This window comes from Protopterus annectens, chromosome 10.part0 (genome assembly GCF_019279795.1).
Source record: "Protopterus annectens isolate FY-2018-M chromosome 10.part0, PAN1.0, whole genome shotgun sequence".
NCBI lineage: Eukaryota > Metazoa > Chordata > Ceratodontiformes > Protopteridae > Protopterus > Protopterus annectens.
The window spans coordinates 1356113401-1356134753 of record NC_056744.1 but is presented as its reverse complement, the minus strand read 5'-3'; the positions used below and the strand labels follow the sequence as shown (position 1 = coordinate 1356134753).

The 21353-nt window shown below is 36.2% G+C and overlaps 1 protein-coding gene and 1 non-coding gene across 2 annotated transcripts in view; one reads left to right on the top strand and one right to left on the bottom strand.

The window, feature by feature from the left end:
* Nucleotides 1–1139: 1139 nt before the first annotated feature.
* The window catches only part of LOC122813595 (vitellogenin-like), a 108423-nt gene continuing 88209 nt past the window's right edge, over nt 1140–21353 (top strand). The window contains exons 1-11 of the mRNA XM_044086006.1: nt 1140–1187; nt 1338–1355; nt 1464–1615; nt 6996–7247; nt 7337–7498; nt 7583–7731; nt 10233–10383; nt 11744–11901; nt 11989–12154; nt 18228–18353; nt 21006–21224. Of these exons, the coding sequence (XP_043941941.1) occupies nt 1148–1187; nt 1338–1355; nt 1464–1615; nt 6996–7247; nt 7337–7498; nt 7583–7731; nt 10233–10383; nt 11744–11901; nt 11989–12154; nt 18228–18353; nt 21006–21224 (1593 nt within the window). The 5' untranslated portion in view covers nt 1140–1147. The remainder of the gene's footprint in view (nt 1188–1337; nt 1356–1463; nt 1616–6995; nt 7248–7336; nt 7499–7582; nt 7732–10232; nt 10384–11743; nt 11902–11988; nt 12155–18227; nt 18354–21005; nt 21225–21353) is intronic.
* On the bottom strand, nt 17861–17967 carry LOC122814652. The gene has a single exon (XR_006366859.1). It is a non-coding gene; the product is annotated as a U6 spliceosomal RNA (small nuclear RNA).

The following is a 21353-nucleotide window of genomic DNA, read 5'->3' as shown; positions in this document are numbered from 1 at the left end:
CATAGTACCCCTTCAAGTTATTGCATATGTTCCCTCGACCATCATTGTTCCAAAGTTCTACCGCCCCCACGTACCTATGGAGACTGTTGTGAACTAATGTTATAGCTCTGTCTTCTGCTCAATTTGCCACATGTACATGACTGGTACTCTTGATTCTTCATTCATGTTTTATCTCCCCAATTTTCCATAGACTTCTCACAATTTCATGTTTCTTGACCTCTGACAGCCTGTTCTGTCTCTAGGGCTGGGTTCATTATTTCACAGATGCTCTTTCCTATGCTCTTTATAATGAGAAAATAGGTTCATAGGTAGGTACTAGGCTATTGGCCCTAGGGCCTATATAAGCCTAGCCAAATGGCTCTGATGATCCCTCAATGCACTCTCTGGTTATACATCTTAGCCCCTTCTCCTTGTACTCCTAATGCAAAGCAGGCAAGTATGATGAAAGACTAAATAAAAGTGTATTCATGTTTGCCCACTAAAGATATCACATGCTTTTAGAATGCCTCATATAGTTTTTTTAGAAAAATGTTGCACTAACTGGCATTGTGAGACACATTATGGATGGCAGTCAGATGTCTGCACTTCCTTGTAATTAACGAGCAATGGAAAGTTGGGGTACAAAGGCTACAACATATCTTCTCTCACAAAAAACATGTTTTAAATTGTATACCATATTAATTGTTCCCTGAGGCCTAGTTCAATACATTGTGAAATGAATGCAAATATATTATGCAAAAACACATTGTGCTGTTCTGCTGTGCTCAGATTTACTCTGTCCTTTTATATTACTTAAATGTTATGCCATATTCTAAACATAGCTGACATTTACATTAATCTTACCTAGAATCAGTCTGAATATAATACTTTGTTGAAAACTCTTGAAATCATATCATGTCACAAAATGTATGTATTTTTTTATTTACTTATCTTTCTTTGAGCTGTGGTGACATTATTTTGTGTTTGTGTTACTAGCAATGACCTACTAATAAGTTTTAGAAAGGTCTAAGTGACCTGTTGGGGTTTATTGGTACATTGATAATAAAAAATGCTTATTTCATTGAAAATTGTTCCAAAACATGGTCACGTGCTGCAGCATTTTTGCTATAAATTTATAGAGAAATTCACAGCTGACAGCTGCTTCACCATGAAGGCCATTGTGTTAGCATTGACCCTCGCTCTTGTGGGTAAGTGCGTACTCTAATTTTTATAGTTTCCAAATCTGTTGTCAGACAGATCATAAGGCAATGTAACTTTCTTCTTATCTAAGCTGATTGCTTACCTTCTTTTGTTTTCTGTTACTTACTTAAATTCTTTCCTTTCTTTTTTATCTGTAGGGAGTCAGTCTAATATCGGTAAGTAATTCAACAGTTTTGTTTGTTAATAAAAAGGTTATTTAATGCCCATTTTGGATTTATATTTATCAGTGGTAACATTGCTGTGTAACTATAATTTACTTTCAGAACCTAATTTCAGCCAAGGCAAGACCTACCTCTACCGTTACGATAGTTTAATGTTAAATGGATTTCCGGAAGGTGGATTAGCCAGAAGCGGAGTAAGAATACACTGCAAAGTAGAAATTGGAGCACTTGACTCACATAATTACATACTCAAGGTAATTCAGCAGCATTTAATGAACCTAAAATAATCTTTTTAATTTACCTGATTGCCGTGTAATAAATGTTTAGACAAATGACGATGTGTATTTTATATATGTCTGTATCCTAAACCGTGCGAGTGGGATGTTCTTATCAGTCTACTTTGTGAGGTCACCACAATTTAATCTAACATATCACTCATGCAAAATCATTAATTACAGTCATGATATTGTCTAACGAGAAGTGTGGTCAAGGAATAGGAACTTGGAATACATTCGCTTTTTGATATTAAAAGTACTTATATGTGAGTATAAGAAATTAAGGAGAAGTAGGAAACACATTTATATGTTTACAAGTTTATGTTTATAACTTTACAGTTCTGACTTACACCAGAGCTGACATACAGCTGATTTTGTCTAATTAAAGAATGAATGCAGTTGTATTTCATTGTTAGTCTTAGTACACCTCATAAATATTTTTAAAATGCTTCTTGGCAGTTAATAACCTGTATTTCAGGGCTAGGAGTGACAGTCCAGTCAAAGGGATAGCTTCCTCAAATTTGTAATATCTTCCCCCAGGATGGTGCATGGTAAGCTGACCTTGAGTGGTAGCTCTCCTGAACATAGCACTCAGGATGATTCTTTTGAAGTTCTTTTCAGAAGAGAGTTCCTTTTCTTGAAGCATACATTTATGTTTCATTTGTTGTAGCTGTTGTTTGTTCCCCAGTACATCCTACAATGTGTACAAGAGAGTTAACTTTTTAGTGTTTGCAAAATAAACTTACATGTACTGTTATACAGTCCCTGTAGCCCAATGAAAATTAAAACCTCCTTATGAAGAGTTGTTGTAAAGCAGCCTACAACTTGTAGACGTAGTGTGACTATTGTGGGGGAGGGGAGAGGAGGAGGACCTCCTGGAACCTGCTGCAAACCTGAGATTAGGACTCAGTCTGGATACAAACTTGTCCAGGTGATCTGTATCTAAAAGAAAGTTCAGACCAAATTCTTGAAATCATAAAACATAGCTTTTATAGCTTAACTATACCCCTTTTCTAATAAGTTATTTTTATTTTTCGTTCTGTAAAAATAACAATCTTCTTATAAAATACACCACTCACAGATAAGAAAAAAGCCTGAGGTATTATGCAATTAGCAGACTATACTATAAGAAAGCAATTCATAATAGGAATGTTTCATGTAATTACATCCCAGAATATGTCCATACTTAGTTTTAGAGTATAAGGAAACAATCTGAAACAGATGCATGCAAAACGCTGTCATAGGTTCATAAAAAATGTTTCAGGGAAAGGGAAACACATATGTGCAAATGAAAAGCAGAAAAAAAAACTTAAGCAACGTAACACGGTCGAAATTGTTTGACTTATGCAAACACTGCCACAGCATATGTTTGTGTGTGCACGTGTGAGTGAGTGAGTGAGTGACTGTGTGTGTGTGTGTGTGTGTGTGTGTGTGTGTGTGTGTGTGTATGTGTGTTGCTGATTGTATTTAATAGTGGGGGGTGAATCACATTGTAATGATTTATTCTGAAAGTGAAACACTTTCACCAACAGTAGTAGTACTGAAGGGTATATTGCGTGATAAAGTATGACATTGATCTTTACAAGTGAGAGTTTTGATTGGCTGTGTTATATATTACTTAAGCTTTCTGTCTTAGTAAACTGCATTTCACTCTGTCACATTATATTTATTTGAAAATGGATATAATATCATAGTATTTGAAACTTACCATACTAAAACTTCCTATGGTTCTGTGCAAACATTATCTTAAATTCTACTTGAATTTGAAACAGAATGAATTCAAAGTGGCTTTGAAAGTTAGCTTTTATGAATCATGCAAATTTCCCCCAGAACTCTGTGCCTGAACTTCCTCTTATAATATAACCAGCTCTAGGGCTGATGTATCACAGGAAAGAGGAATTTCCCCAACCAAGATCTCATCCAAACAGTTACATTTACGCTCTGTTACATGTACACTACAGGTAATCAATCTCTTTATTTAATGTTGATGCCTTTTGATCAGGTAAGGAGTTAATCTTACTTTATGTATATTTTGTCTTTCAAGTAGATCATTTTCTTATTAGCACAAGATAAATGATCATTCCACACATTACTTTTTAGTGATAATAGCAGCATATCTTATAGAGCTATAGGGATAAATCAATTGACACATAACACAGAAAGTAGAATTCATAACATATGAGTGCTGTTCTCCGTCTACAGATTTTGCCTACCTATGTCTGCATTTTGATTTGCACATTATTGTATATTAAGTGTGTATATTCAGCTATAAAGCTCATATGGGAATCCTGCACGTAACAGGTTCCATACTTGGTCCGCTCCTCTTTGTCCTATTTACCAGCATCCTAAATTCCGCCACCCAACTCACCACTATCATCCAATATACAGATGACTCCTCTCTCTCATCTGCTCAGCCTTTTCCCTGCAAGAACTTCAACACAAAATGCAAAAAGCTTTCTCAGACATTGAAAATTACCTCTCAAACCATTAACTAATTCTACACCCAAACAAAGCAAAATTAATGATTTCCACAAAGAAATCGTCCATGCACAGCTCACTACCTTTCTATATTTTATCCTCTAATGGCACTAAACTTGAACCTACAAATGAGGCTATGCTCCTAAGATTTACAATAGATAACAGACTAAAATTTGACAAACACCTTTCTCTAACAATCAAGAAAGTCCACACTAAGTTTGGAGCTCTATATAGGGCCAAACCATACCTTACACACCAAGTCAGGTAGATCTCACTTACTTTCTACCTTACTCTACTGCTCACATATCTTCACTAACCTATGTAAGACTGACATTATCACCCAGAGTCCTGCTATAACAAAATAGCTAATTCTGCCACCAAACAACCCCATAAATCTCATCATTGCTCTGTTCTTCAACTACTTAACTGGCTGGAACTACCAAACCTGTTAAAACTAAACCAACTTACTTTTGCCCATAAACTGATATACAACCCCCAGCAATTGCCCTGTACTCTCAAGCCTGGTTTAACCAAACTTTATCTGCAGATCTCTTAGATCTTCTGACAGACTGATGCTAAAAGTTACCCAGTCTCATAACTATCATGCCGACTCCCTCTATTCCCATAAAATAGCTAAGGACTGGAATTCTCTTCCTCAGCACATCCAAAACAACCCCAACATGTCCTCTTTTAAAAAAACCTAAGAGATTATCTCAATAGCAAATGGCTGTGCCCCTGTAATGCACTTGGCTAGTTGTCCCTGTCTTATTACTTCCCAACTCCCTTTCTCACATACCACTTTTCTGCACATTTAAGCAGCTAGTGTTGACAACCCCTTGTTTTTTTCTTTTCAGAAGGACATAGGTCATTGTCTGCTAGATCTTGTACATTTCTGTACTATGTTATTAATATATGTCTTAATGACTACTGGTCTCTTATGTAACTTTGTTACATACAACTTTTTAATTTCTGCTAATGTTTGTGTTTCATGACTACTTGTTCTTTCTTATGTAACTTTGTTAAATTTGTTTGCAAATATTGAAATGAACTAATTGTACTGTTCTGGAGCTTTTCTTCCTGGGTCTTTGCTAAAAATGGGCTATTTGCCCAGTCGGACACTACCCAATTAACACATGTAAATAGATAAATAATAAATAAACATGATGTTTTTATTCATCTAAGCAACTAGATTTATTTTTAAAGACCATATGCAGATTTTATTGAATTGTTCAAAAGCTATGTCAAAAATATCTTCCACCCCAAAATGAGCATTAATAAATAGTATAGCTGCTAATACAGTTTGTAATGGTTTTGTCTATATTTTCTAAGTGGCAAAGGATCCACTTTATCCAAATGGAATAAAACAGTAGAAACTGCAATTTGGCAAATAACTATATTCTGGTTAATGCAATGGATGATATTGACTGAATTCTAGCATATTTGTTGTCAGTAATTGTAAACATAATAGTAGACTGTCAGAAACAGCAATCATGCACTGACTTGGGATTTAAATTAATCTAAAAAGTCATATTACTGGTAACATGAGATGGTGAGTAGGTGACTGGCTTGAACAGAAGCAGGTCTAATGTTGTATTATTGCATTAACAAGAACATTTAGTAAGAAAACAAAACAAATCAATAAAACTACATTATAGAAAAAGCTGGATGGGAAGGTCCTTTACTAAACACACAACAGTGATACTTACCATCTCTGTTGGCATAGGTCAATAAATTTCTGATTATGGCTTAGGTGACCTGAGAATGTTTAGCAGAGAATGACAACTATCACCATAATCCTTGTAGTAAAAATGACAGTACATAGGCATAGGCATCTTGGGTGTGAACTTTCATTCCCCCTCAAAGTCACTGTCTGATGGCTGCCCACATTTGTGAGTATATATATATATATATATATATATATATATATATATATATATATATATATATATATATATATATATATCACTTATATTCTCATCCAGGAGGTGGGATTATGCAATTCAAAAATGTTCTCATAGCTGGGGTGCCAACAAGGACACAAGGAACCCTCATGGCTGCCTAGTTCCTCTATCCAGCTGTTACCTTCATGGTTCTGGAGACTCCACACAATAAAGAAGTGAATCACTTCATGGCTGCCTGAATGACAGCCTCTCTGGATATCTTTTCCCTTTGTAATTCTAGGACTTCCTAGTATGGAGAAACAAATGGCCATGCAGCCAGGTGGGAGAGACTTACTGTTTGGCAGGCATTGGGGTAAGAAGAATACAGAAGAAATGGATAAAACAATAGAGTGGTACAAAAGTCTTGTGATTTGCCAAGATAGCAGTTAGGTGCTACTACAGGCAAAATACTGTTTATAAAATCTATTTAAGGACACGGTGTTCTGTAGTACATTTAATAATTGAAAATGCAAAGTGTATGTCATAGGTTCATAGGTCTGCCCTTGCATGCCATTTTTAGCCTAGATAATTTCCCATTTTGTGCTCAAATTAACCTATTTCATTTTATTAGAGATCAGCCTTACCCATCCCTTCGGTAGATAATTATATTTTACACCTAATGGGAATAATTGGAATCATACTGCAGATAATTTGAGGGTATCCATGCATGGGATAAAGCATCTGGGGCCTCCCTCTGTCCATTAGTAGTATAGAGGGCAGTCCTGGGGTAAATTTTCAATTATACCTTAAATGAATGTTATATCTGTTACAGATAAATATAAATATGGTCACAGAGATGCAGTATGTAATATTTACAAACTTCATTAGCATTTGAAGAACAATGCCAATGCAATAATTATGTTTTTGCAAACATGGTTTATTATTTCCTGTTTTTTTTTTTTAATTAGTCCATGACAGTCTCTTATAATTTCCTTTTCCAGATTCAAGACCCCCGCTTAGAGGAACTCAATGGCATCTGGCCCAAGGCTACATTCCAGGAAGCTCCAAGACTGACCAGGACATTGGCCCCTCAGCTAACACAGCCAGTAAAATTTGAGTACAGTAATGGCCGTGTTGGGAGCATTTACACTCCTGAAAGTGTTTCTGAAACTGTTGTCAACATCCAGAGGGGAATCCTGGAAATGTTCCAAGTTACTATCAAGAAATCCCAGAACACATATGATTTGCAGGAGGTACATTTTTAATAATTTAACTTTGTAGCAATATAGTAACATATTCATATCAACCGATAACTGACTTATACTATTCATTTTACATACAGGCTGGGCTTGAAGGTATCTGCCAATCAAATTACATTATTCAGGAAGGCAGAAGATCTGATCAGATCATTGTTACAAAAGCCAGAGATCTCAACAACTGCAAGGAAAAAGTTGCAAAAACCATCGGAGCCTCATACATTCAGCCTTGTCATGCATGTGAACAGGTAAGTTGGTTAAGAGATGTTACTCTTGCTGATATCATCATCACAAAAACAAAAAGAATAACACACTTTTTCTTCATTTTACAGAGGAGCAAGAGCTTGCGGGGTAATGTTGCCTACAACTATGTAATGAAGCAAAAAAGTTCAGGAGCTTTAATTACTGAAGCCAGATCTCAGGCAGTGTATCAGTATACACCATTCAAAGAACAAAATGGAGTAGCTGTTACAGAAGCCAGGTAAATGTCAGTTTACGAATGTAGTCTGCCAAAATGATATGTAAAAAAAAAAGGTCTCAATTTTATTTATAATGAAAACAAAGAGAATGGCAAACTTTATCCTGATATTTAAAATTCACGTATAATCCACTACTGTATCAGTGAAATGTATGAGACTTAAAAATGTCCTTGTATAACCTAAGCTGGAGTCATTTAAATGTAAAGAGCGTGTGCAGCACAGTAAAATTAAACACATTAATCATAATTCTACATTTTGAGCTTGGAAACAAGTAAAATTACATATTAAAAAAATGAAGGGAAGCACGTTCCTGTCTGCATCCAGATTTAGGTGGTATTTAATTGCATTCCTAAAGCTCAAATAGTATTTTGATAAGCCATATGCAACAATACTGCAAAATTTATACAAAAGAATTTGAGAAAAATAAAGAAAAACGATATGCTTACAGAAGTCATACAAAAATGTTATTCATGGTGGCTAGGAAAATGGTCAGAAGATAATGGGAATGAGAATGGAAAAATAAAATGGAAATGAATGGGAAGTTTAGAAGATAATGGGAATGGGAATGGAAAAATAAAATGGAAATGAATGGGAAGTTTAGAAGATAATGGGAATGGAAAAATAAAATGGAAATGAATGGGAAGTTTAGGAGATAATGGGAATGGGAATGGAAAAATAAAATGGAAATGAATGGGAAGTTTAGGAGATAATGGGAATGGGAATGGAAAAATAAAATGGAAATGAATGGGAAGTTTAGGAGATAATGGGAATGGAAAAATAAAATGGAAATGAATGGGAAGTTTAGGAGATAATGGGAATGGGAATGGAAAAATAAAATGGAAATGAAAGGGAAGTTTAGGAGATAATGGGAATGGGAATGGAAAAATAAAATGGAAATGAATGGGAAGTTTAGGAGAGAAAGGTAAGCTATAACAGGCAAATTCTGAGAAGTGTAAAGTTGAGCAGGAAATCAGAAAAGTATATTTGGAAGATGGGCATATTGGATTTTAACAGAGATAAGGGTATAGACATGCTTAAGAAGTGGTTAATGACATTAACTTAAATTCCATAAAAACAGTTAAGAACTTTCATCCTGAATAGAACTTCATCAGAACTATTCCAAAATAAAAGGAGCTCAATTTAAACCACTTATGAGATGTCAAGTGTCCATAAAAATAATCATTAAGTTAACCATTTCTCTCCTCAATGACTATATAAACATATGCACAAAAAAGTTTTTAAAGTTTAGGTCAGCAAAATAATTCACTATAATAATTATATTATTGTTTCACAGTGTTACAAAATAAGCTCAGCTAAAATTATTTCATAAATACCATTAAATAAAACAATAGTTTTTAAATAAAAATTTGTATTAGAATGCATTGTAAATATAAGTAAACATGATTAGTACTTTTCAACACTGCTGATAACTCCTTAAAATATGCTGAAAATAGCTATTTTGAGAGTGGTGTATTGTAATATTACAATTTTGAAACTCACAGTCTCAAAATGCTCTACTTCTTCTTTTAAGAACCTTTTAAAAAAAAAAAGATTTACAGAAATGCGTTTGTTATCCAAAACATTTGTTCGCATATTTCTCTTTATGTCACCCACATGCTCTGAAATTTATGTACAGAAAAATATTACAATTTCAAACAAGTCCTGGAAAGTCAATGCATTACAGAAAAATATGATACTAAATTGGAAAGGATGACGCATTTAACTGTGCAATACATTCGTGATACATCCTTCGTAGTTCTGTCAGGTTTTTTACATACAATACACTGTCTAGGCCATTATAATTGTCACACTATTGTGGCAGTACATATAGCATCTTGCTTGTCCTGTGATTGTTTTTATGCTGGCAAAAAAAGAAAATCTTAGCAAAATAATATATACCAATGGTGCTTTCCTATCCTAGCAGTATGACTAATCAGACTCTCGTGTATAGATCTTTTTTAGAAAGGGAGATGGGACGAATGCTAAACCGACATTTTTCATTTTTATAGTATGGTAGCTTATACAATTTTCTTTCAGCAAAGTTCAAAAATGTTAAATTGTAAAATTTTATTTGATTTATAACTGTTCAAGTGAGGTTTGTAAGGGAGTTCAGGCCATATCACATCATTCAGTGGCATAGCCAGAATTTGTATTTATAGGTTAAGAATGCTAGGATATTCCTCTTCTTTTTGCTTGGATACAAACCATACTCAGGAAGACCGTGTGTTTTATTGGTAAACACTGTGATGTACCCACATAAGACAGTTATATGACATCTGGTTTGCATTCCAAAGTCCTTCAGGGTCAGTATCATTAAGCTTTTATAACTCGAGGAATATAATTTGTAAATTACAGACAATAAAATACCATTCATATTCTCAGTGTTGCAAAAAATTATACTCCTACATTAGTCTAACGCAATAGCAATTGCCAGAAAGTTTGGCAATAGATACCCTCTAAATTTCTAATGTTATAAAAATGGAACATACTTCTTATTTTGCAGACAGCAACTCATACTGATTGAGGAAAAGAACTCTCGTATAAACGAACCTCACAGCCAGATGAAGAATCGTGGAAAGTTACTGTATCAGTTTTCGCATGAAGTCCAACAAAACCCATTTCAGCTTGTGAGGACAAGAAACCCTCAAGCCCAGGTAAAATTAATCTGTCAGACAATCATTTTGCAATTAAACAAAGTATGTTTTATAGTACAAAAAATATCATTGCTTGAATAATAAAATACATAGAAAGCTAAACTCACTTTTGAGTACTTGGACACTTACACATTTAATCAAGCCATATATTCAGCTTTGGCAGTATAACATGTAGTTAAGATATATATCAATGCTGTTAGTAACTACCCAAAGCATTATCGCGTTTAAGTACTTTAATTTTTATTTTGCTAATCGTTATCTAGATTAATATATACTGATGAATTTTTATGTTTGCAAAGCAATTTCACTAGTTATGAGTACAACAAACATGGGATTAAACTTAATAAAACAGACTGAAGTAATTGAAATTATCAATATTAATACAAACTGAGGAACTAGGATTAATTCCATGCCATGATTTTAATGTCGCAATTTTGACTTCCACTTAAAAAAATAGAATTTGAAACAGAAAACAAATGATGGACTTGTGTGGGTTGTCTCATATAATGAGCAGAGCTCAGTAATCCTGAGGGGGATCATGTTTGAAAAGAGTCATTGCACACAACTTCCATAGCACTCAGGCTATACTACTGCAATGTCACATTAATTAATTAATTCATTTAATTGCATATTTATGTGTATATATATATATATATATATATATATATATATATATATATATATATACACACACACATATATATATATATATATATATATGTGTGTGTGTGTGTGCATGTGTGTGTGTATGTATTTGTTTATGTGAAGGGTGGGCATTACTACAGCCCAGCTGTTTACTTTCATAATTAACAACCCCTTTCAATAGAGATTATGAGAGGATATACATTACCTTTAGTGAGGGACACGATGCGCAGTAAATAAATTATTTTTCTAAGGCTCAGATCTGTAACTGCAATTACTTATTTTATTTCATATTAACTACAATTTCTGCTGCAGTTTGTTGCATGATGTATTTATTGTTCATTCTCTTTCATGAAGAGCACATCTCATTTTGTGTCTTTCTTTGCATGAGTACACACTGCTACTGAAACATATCTGCCTTTCTTTAGTTTGCTACATGCTTGTTCAGCTTCCAGTCAGTATTATGTTATGCACAGGTTTGAAGAACATTCCTAGATCCATCATTCAGAATAATCTATAAATAACTATAGGTTTTGTATCTGTCCCACACACTGGGTTTGAAAAGTTTACTGCAGATATTTGTATAAAGCTGCTTCATTTACAATTCTCAGTTGTTCTACACTGCAGTGTGAGTTACTTCAGCTAGTTAATATTTTGTTTGGTTCCCTTTGATGTTCAGTGAGTGACATCTCTACTGCGCTTATTTCCTTTGTAACAGATAGAAGAAACCCTCCAACATTTAGTGCAAAATAATGTGCAAAAAGTGCACCCTGATGCCCCAGCCAAGTTTCTGCAGCTCACACAGCTGTTACGGTTTGTAAGTTATGAAGACATCGAAGCTCTCTGGAAACACCGTTCATCAAACTCAGAGTACAGGTAACAAATAACATGCAGGAAACAAAATTATAAATAACAATGCAGACATTAAAGTGACTGAGTATGGTCTTTGTTTCTGCAAAACAGGAGGTGGATACTGAATGCTATTCCAGCTGCAGCAACACCAGACGCCCTAAAATTTATTAGCCGAAAGATCCAGAATGAAGAGGTGACTTACATGGAGGCAGCAGCGACCCTGATCCCTGCAATGCATATGGCAAAGGCAAACCAGAAATCACTGCAGATCGCCTCAGTGAGTATGTTGTTGGATAATAACATAACTACTGGAGATATTCCAAAGTAATTCAGTGTTCAAATAATTTTTGAGGGTCATTTCTTGCTGGATTAATACACACTTTGTACCCAAGATCCAGTCATTCTGCTTTTTTCAATATTTCAATGTGATTGTATTCCTGTATGTTGTATAATGCTTGCCTCAAAACCTCATCTGAGATTACTGAGAAGGCTGCATCCAGGAAAATTAGAGTCAAAGGTTCCACTACACAATCAATTGTCTTAGCTAGATTTAATACTTGTAAGTGGGAAGTATTAATCATATTACGGGTAAGGGATTCCACAAACTGGTGTCCTTCTAAAGAAAAATATTTTAACCAAGCTTTTGGTTTTGTCAGACGTAGGTTACGTTTAATGGAGAAGCAATGAGTAATGCAACTAATTCTTAAGATAGCGCTTAATATTTCCCAGTACCATATCACCAGAGTAAAATCTGCAGCTAACAGAAAATTGTTACAGCCTGGTTAGCCTGTCTATATGTAACAGACTTCTTAGAATACAAATCTTCTTTGTAAACCATTTTTTGATGCATTCCACTTTCCTGCAAAGAACAAAACTCTGAAAACAAAAGGAACTGAGATATTTAGTATGTGTATTAATTAAAGTATTACCAAAGCTTATCAAAACAAAGTTTCCTTAAATAATAGTATTCAGAAGATCTTTCATAATATAAAAAATCTTCTCGTTATGTTGCTGATGTTATTTGCAAATTTAAAGAATCTGTCACCAAGAACACCCAAATCACATGTAGAAATGTTTGTAGAAAAAATGGTTGATAATGCAATAAGGATATTCCTTATAATTATTACGTCCAAACTGCTGCACATTGCATTTAATGGTGTTGAAGGTGGTTTTGTTACCCATCACAAACCAGGAAAGATAGTGTAAATGGTGTTGCAACTTTAATGTATAATATGCCCATGTGGCCATGTTACTAAGCTTCAAATCATCTGTGAACTTACTTGTCGGTACCTGATTTGGTGATGTTAAGAACGATGTAATATGTTCAATAAAAAAAGAACCAATATAGAACCTCAAGGGTGCTCCATTATGGACAACTTTGATTGAAGAAAATGAGTTACTAAGTATTAATTGCCAGTTATAGCATAACAAACTATATATTAACCAGCTCTGAATCCCAGAAACAATATATTTGTTAAGCCCTGTTGACAAAAGCATATTAATATAGGTCGGTGAACTGAATCATAAGCTTTTGTTGTATCCATATCGAGTACATCAATGGGAAATCCTGAGTCTATTGTATTTATCATATTCATATAAAATTCAATTAAATTTGTAAAACAAGAATGCCACCAAGAGTTCCGACAGGTGTGCCATATAGAATGTGTAACACATCCAGCTTCTGTTGGCAGGCTGTGAGTAGATTTCTTGTAGGGGACTCATTTGGTGAAAATACTTTACTAAAGAGATTGACAGAATGAAACCTGTGCAGGCAGTATTAATCTAAAGGCATGGATTCTGCACCAGAAAGACATCTGAAGAGAAAGATGATAAATATTCCTTGCTACAAAAGGAGGAACAGTAAAGACATAAACAGTGAAGCTCGTAGGAATACAAGCATCATTGCACTGAAGGGCAATTTTAAGCCTAGTCATTAAGCTGAGGTCAGAATCAAATGCTGTACCCTGGGGCCATGAGTTAAAGAACTTAACCATTATGCCAAACCTAAGTACCTCATGGGGGACTGGCAAAGTGTAGGATAGCAGTGTTTCTCAGAGGAAAAAAAGCAAAACAGCACACATGCAAAAGGAAGGTACAATCTTCAAATGTGATCATATAAAACATTTTAGGAGGCTATAGCTAGAAGGTCTAAAATTATAGAAGGGAGTATGCAGTAATTTTGTGGTATAATAAAATGAGAGAAGAGAGAAAAATAAAGCGATTTGATCAGCATCAGTTAGTAGAAAATTGATTAGAAAGGAACTGCAGTTTGTTCACCGCCTTATACAATGATAAAAACATGTAGGCAAAGTGGCCCTATCAGCTGGCATTTTCTATGGTTTTCTGATTTACAGAATCATTGTCATACTTAATGTAAAATTATTTACATTGCAGAGCTGTTGAATATTCTGAATTTGCTTGATTTATGAATTACTAACAAGTGCAGCCATTAAAGATAATGAGACAGAATGTCCTAGTATGAACTACAGCCCAGCAGCAAGGTAAATAAAAAATAGGACTGATAAACGCTAGCTTATGAAAACAGCAATGACATTTTATAATAATAATTTTTATTTTAAGGAGATAGCATACCTCTCAACTTCTTAGTCCAGGAAAACTGAACAAAGCCAAAAATAATGGGTGGGGGGAACAAAGGTCCAAAATCAGGGAGAGATTTTAATTATTGCTCTTATAAACTTAGAAAGTTGCTGAAATAACAAGTTTTGTGTTAGTATGCATTTTCTGATGGATATGATATAGGTTCATAGGAGGTTACTAGGCTAGCGACCCTAGAGCCTTTACAAGCCTAGCCATGTTAATCCCAAGTATCCCCATTTGTTCTTTTTTTAATAGTTCACAGAATGAATTATGAACAGAGCAGATCTGTGATCAACGCCGGCTACCCCTATCCATGAGGGACATGGGTACCACCCCAGGGGCGAATTTGCAGTCTCCCATTCAATTATCTAGGTTGCGTTTGAATATGGTCATTAAGGATCTCTGTTTTACGTGAATAGGGAGTCTATTCCAGAGAAGTAGCAGTCTCTGGGAGACATATGTGTTTCTACAGCATGATATGTTAATGTCACAAGCTAGGTTGAGGTATTTAGAATGAGTGACTCTTGAGCCATTTGACTTGTGGATGTGCAACATTTCCATTAGGTCAGGGTTAGAGATTGCCCTACAGGGCAGGCACATGTCACCTCTCAGAGTAAAGTGAAAGAGCTTTTAGCCTGTCCACATAGGTCATGGTCTGGACTCCCTGTATTTTCTAACTGAGAAACCTTTGAGGTGTCTCCAGCTGTTGCTGGTGAGGTACATGCAATTTTACCTGGATGTTATTTGCTTTCTTATGAGGTGCACTATGTAGAAGGCTTTCCTTACCACTGAATAAACTTGCTGGTCATAGTTCAGATTGTTATCAACCTGTGTTCCCATGTCTCATACCACTGGGTTGTTATTCGGGGGGGGGGTGCTGTTAATATTGTAATTTGTAGGGAATTCCATTTTGCCAAAGGTAATAATAATCCACTTTTTTTTTTTTTTTTTTTTTTTATGCATTTAGTTTTAGACTATGGCTCTGGCACCATTCATTTGTTTGTGTTAGCCCTTCCTGTAATATGTTGACATCATTGAGGGACTCAATGATTGCTCCAGTTTGCATTCATCAGCGAATATGGTGAGCCAAAGTCTGTCTACTTTGGCCTGGACCTCTGAGAAATAGATGCCAAACAGTAAAGGGCCCAGGACAGACCTCTATGATACTCCACTGGTGACAGATCTACTGATGGAGGTGGAGTTACCAATTCTGATTGAGTGTGTTTAATCGGTGAACCAACTGGCTACCCATCTAGTAATGTAAGGGTTAATCCCTATCTGGGAGAGTTTCTCAATGATGCCAGAGCAGGGAATTGTGCTGAAAGCCTTGGAAAGTTCGAGATAGACTGCCTGCCCTGTCTTACCTTTGTCCATGGCTTTGGTGATATTCTCAAAGAGGGCCTACCAGGGATAATGAGTATGATCTACCCTTAACAAAGCCAAACTGGGTTAGGTGCAGGGTTTGGAGGTCATCTATGTCTTTGTTTATAAGGTCCATGGTAATTCTTTCCATGGCCTTGTAGATGAAGCTGGTTAGACTTATGGGAATGTAGTTCCCAGGGTCAGTTGATAGCCCCCCTTTTTGCAGGGTAATTACTGTTGCTGTTCTCCAGTCTGCAGGAACATAAGCAGTTCTCAAGCTATGATTAAAGAGAATGCCAAGAATGTCCACTAGGTCTTGTTTTAAATTGTTTAGTAAACAATCTGGGATATTATCTGGTTCCATTGAGGCCGAGTCTTTGGCCTTGGCAAGCGCAGACATGACCTGTTCTGTAGAGATAATAGGCAGAGGGCTGGTGTCATGTATGCTTTGGGATATGCTAGGTGGGGATAGGGGAGTGAAGTTTGCACTGAATCTGTCAGATAGAAGGTTGGCAACATCTTCTGGTGTATTTTGAGTGATCCCATCTACAACTAATTCAGTATATAGCTGGGCGTTCCCTTTTAGACTTGGGACGTAGTTAAAAAATGTCTTATGATTATCCTTGGCTAGGGATGAGATTTTAGTTTTGTAATTTACTTTAGAAGACTTTATGAGATTTCTGATTTTCCTGTTTAGGCTTAAGAAGAAACTCTCCCTCTGCAGAGTGATATCCCTCTTGCTATTGGACAACAGTTTCTTTCTCTTGTTATATATGGATTTCAGTGCAGATGCACTCCAGACCTCTAGCTAAACTTGCCAAGTGTTGACCAGCTCCAGTAAACTGAGCTCATACCTTCACAAACACAAGGCTTACATGCAGGCAAATTTGGACAGTTTTAACACAACTACCAATGGGAAAGCCCCAAACTGAGCCTTTCTCCAGCAATCCCCAACTCAGATAGGTCCTGAGCTATACACTTCTGCCACAAGGGTGAAGGAAGGCCCTCTTGATGTAAGATGGCAGGTTTAAGAGCACAGAAACTGTCTATATTCAGCAGGTTTGAATCTAGGCTATGCTATATAAGGTAATGAAACACAGTTTCAAAGTGCAGAGTAAAAAGCAGCCACAAACAGCAAAAATGAAGCAGTAATTCAATTAAATGAATTAACAAAGTGCAGTGCTGGCTTAAAATGTACTAGGTCTGAATCTAGCTAATGCTATGTAAGGCAAGGAAACACAATTTCTAGACAGGAAGGAGTAAGGGAGAGTAACATAATGGTCAAAGTGAGTGTTTATTAGTATACTATTAGATGACCTGCAGTGGTACCACCCTCTGCACAAACTGGCAGCTCTTCAAAGCTGTGAATAGTGGGAGACTATAGAGATCATTTCTATAAAGAGGAGATGTTTGCTTATATGCAAGCATGGGGAACCATGTTTGCATGATGTGCAACTACTAGGTTTTTATATGAGCAGGATGGAAGATTTTTATAAAGTTAAACCCTCAGGCAAATCCAGATTAGAACATAATAAGCTACTGACCGGTAGTTTCTACTTTGGATGGATTGAATTTAGCTCTCTGCTCCCACCAGAGTGCAAAAGATCCCTTCCAATGTAAAAAGAACTGACTTTGAGCTCAAGTGCAGCAACAAATGTTTTACAGCAGAAGTAAGAATCCCTGCAAAATCAGGAATCCTTGGAAATAAGTTCATTAACCCTGAGAAATGTCCACAACACAGAAAAACTTTGCAAAACTTAGAAATATTTTGCCAGACACACTCAGAACAGCTTTTGCAGTATCAGAGGAGGTTAGGAAATATCAGACTTTTGTTAAAACAACCTAAGAGCAGTACAGTAATACACAGGTGGAGTTTCTTTAACAAGTGCAGCCTGAAAAATAGTAATAAATAAATGTACTTATATCAGGTTTCTATGCCATTGTAGGCCAAAATAATTTTAGAAGCAATGAAAGTATTGTCATCACAGGTGTCCAAGCCAGGCACGAGGGAGCTCTGATTAAATGAGCCATTAATTACTTCATGAATTTGTGTGTCATCCTTGCACAGAAGCCATGCTAATCTTCTCTGTATCATCTTAATTTTAGTGTATGAGCTACTAAGGCAAGCACATCTAGCAAGCAAGCATATCTGAAATTCAAATGGCTGTCATTATTTAGTAACATCAATCCCCAATGATTTGCAAGAAAACCAAAATATCATGAGAAACAGACCAAACATATGAGGCAGAAATCTGGGCATTCAGCAAAAACTAGGCAGGTGAGAGGTATGAGGGATAGGCATGCACGGTAACTGCAAAACTGTATGAAATATGCTTACTATTTTATTTAAATTACTGTTCATAATTAATGTGTGGCCTTTACTTTGCTAGGAAATTGCAACATCTCATTATGTGAAGAAATATTCGATTCTGCGTAAAATGGCCCTGCTCGCATATGGCTCCATGGTGTACAGATATTGTAAGGAGCAGGACACTTGCCCTGATTCTGCTCTTCAGGTATGCTGTCCTTTTCAGATGCTCACAGTAGGTACAATATAGTCACCCCTTGTATTGCAGGCATCTTAGACTTTTCTCATGTGTCTGATACTGACTGGTAAGTAGGAAAAGATGCGCACCAAAACATATGATTTTGTTATAAACTGACTTGATCATCAAAAGATTATGCCACCTGCACCTTCACCTTGAAAGAATGAACTAAGAATACTGATGTTTTATTAACCTGTACTAGGAGAGCAACTGGGCTCGCCTTGGTCAGAATGTGACAGATTTCTCCACCTCCACAGCACATTCAACTGTGTGAATTCATTTGATAACAAAAGCATGCCCTTCTCAGTAACACTATGAAATATATATTTATATACTATGGTATTACACCCAAGCATGGGCAATTATTACCAATTGGTGACTCTATACAACTCTAATAAGATCAGTATCTAGACCAATGCATTTTTATTTAAGATGAGTTTGGTAGGGATTAGCTGTTCTTACTAAGCATATAATTTTTACAATAGTTCCATGGTATAAAATGCAGGTAAGATCTGTTCTAAAACCAAAGAGAGTAGCCCTTTATTGTTTGCATCCACTATATTCATATACCTATAATTCTACCATTAAAAGTTATACAAGCAGTATCCTTTACAACAGAGGTAAACTACATCTAAAGAAGAAAATGAAACAGTTATCATTTATTTGTTTAATTATTTATTTCTGTGCCTTACCAAGTGCCTTTACTGGTATGAACAGCATGACCAGTGTACATGTGTGCTACAGTGCCCAAGGCTGTAATACATTTATCACAGGGGACTCAGGTGTGCTACACTGCCCAAGGCTGTAATACATTTATCACAGGGGACTCAGGAGTGCTACACTGCCCAAGGCTGTAATACATTTATCACAGGAGACTCAGATGTGCTACAGGGCTCAAGGCTGTAATACATTTATCACAGAGGACTCAGGTATGCTACAGTGCCCAAGGCTGTAATACATTGATCATAGGGGACTCAGGTGGGCTACACTGCACAAGGCTGTAATACATTTATCACAGGAGACTCAGATGTACTACAGGGCCCAAGGCTGTATTACCTTTATCACAGGGGACTTGGGTGTGCTACAGTGCCCAAGGCTGTAATACATTTATCATAGGGGACTCAGGTGTCCTACACTGCACAAGGCTGTAATACATTTATCACAGGAGACTCATATGTACTACAGGGCCCAAGGCTGTAATACCTTTATCACAGGAGACTTGGGTGTGCTACAGTGCCCAAGGCTGTAATACATTTATCATAAGCGACTTGGGTGGCTGTAATAGATTTATCATAGGGGACTCAGGTGTACTACAGTGCCCAAGGCTGTAATACATTTATCACAGGGGACTCAGGTGTTCTACATTGCCCAAGGCTGTAATACATTTATCACAGGAGACTCAGATGTGCTACAGGGCTCAAGGCTGTAATACATTTATCAGAAGCTACTCGGGTGGCTGTAATACATTTATCATAGGGGACTTTGGTGTGCTACAGTGCCCAAGGCTGTAATATATTTATCACAGGGGATTCAGAAGTGCTACAGTGCCCAAGGCTGTAATACATTTATTATAGGAAACTATATATGCTGCAGTGTCCAAGGCTGTCATATATTTATCACATGGGACTCAAGTATGCTTCAGTGTCCAGGCATGTAATACGTTTATCACACAGGCACAGGTTTGATACTGTAACAGATGCTATAATACATATATCTTCAGGGACTCATGTGCTGCATAGCCCAAGGCTATGATACATTTATCACAGGGGACACAGTTTTGCTAGGGTGTGCAAGGCTATAATACATTTATCACAGGGGATTAACATGTGCTGCTGTGCCCAAGGCTGTAATACATTAATTATAGGGAACTCATGTGCTGCAGTGCCCGAGGCTGCAATACATTTATCACAGGAGCACAGGTTTGATACAGTACCTGAACCTGCAATACATTTATCATATGCACTCATTGCCTTTCCCTCATGATCACTTTTAAATGTTCATACATTCATGGACTGCATTTGCCATCTTACAATGGGGATAAATGAATAGTACTGGGAAAGTTTCAAATGAAGATCTAATGGTCCCATTTCCTGTATACACTCTAAAGAAAAAGAATTGCTATATAGCACTGCCTCTTGCCTGATTAGGTATTTAAGTTGCTGCTAAACTGAACCAAACCTGCTTATGCTACGTAGAAAAATCTTACATGACCACTAAAATTTGCTGTTGCCACTGCAATAGTCTTACTATGAGGTCTTTTATGTTTGTCTGCTCTTAGTTTTCCAAGAAATGGTGCAAGAAAGGATGTCAGATAGTAATCTGTCACATTTCACATCTGTCACTGTCCCTGCTGACATCTCTCTCTCTCTCTCTCTCACTTTGTGCAAAGGTACTTTCACACAAGCATACACATATGCACTGATGCACAGATTATATTGTAGACTGTTGTCACTGTCTTAGTGTTGCCTAAAATATTTTTTTATTACAAAGCAAATTCAGCACTCAGAATAAACAGAGGTGAAGTTCAGTCATCATCACCTATTTATAATAAATTTCATGTTAAATTGATTTTGATAGCAGGAAATAAGAAAGTGAGTTAAAATGTTACTCTTTTTTCCTCAGGTACTCCATGAATTTGTGTCTAAATCTGCTGAAACTAATCAAGAGGAAGAAATTATTCTGGCCCTGAAGGCACTCGAAAATGCAGGGCAACCAGAAAGCATTAAGCGCATTCAGAAGTTCCTGCCTGGGTTTTCATCTGGGGCTTCACATTTTTCTATCAGGACTAAGGTAGCAGCTGTGATGGCACTGAGGAACATTGCTAAGAAGGATCACAAGAAGGTAACAAAATCTTGTGAATACTAAAATGCTAGATTCGCTAACTCTTTCATTATTTATTAAAATGCCTTTAGCAAACTCAATAACTCAATAATATTATGTGTATCTTCCACAGAATATACCAGCCCAGAC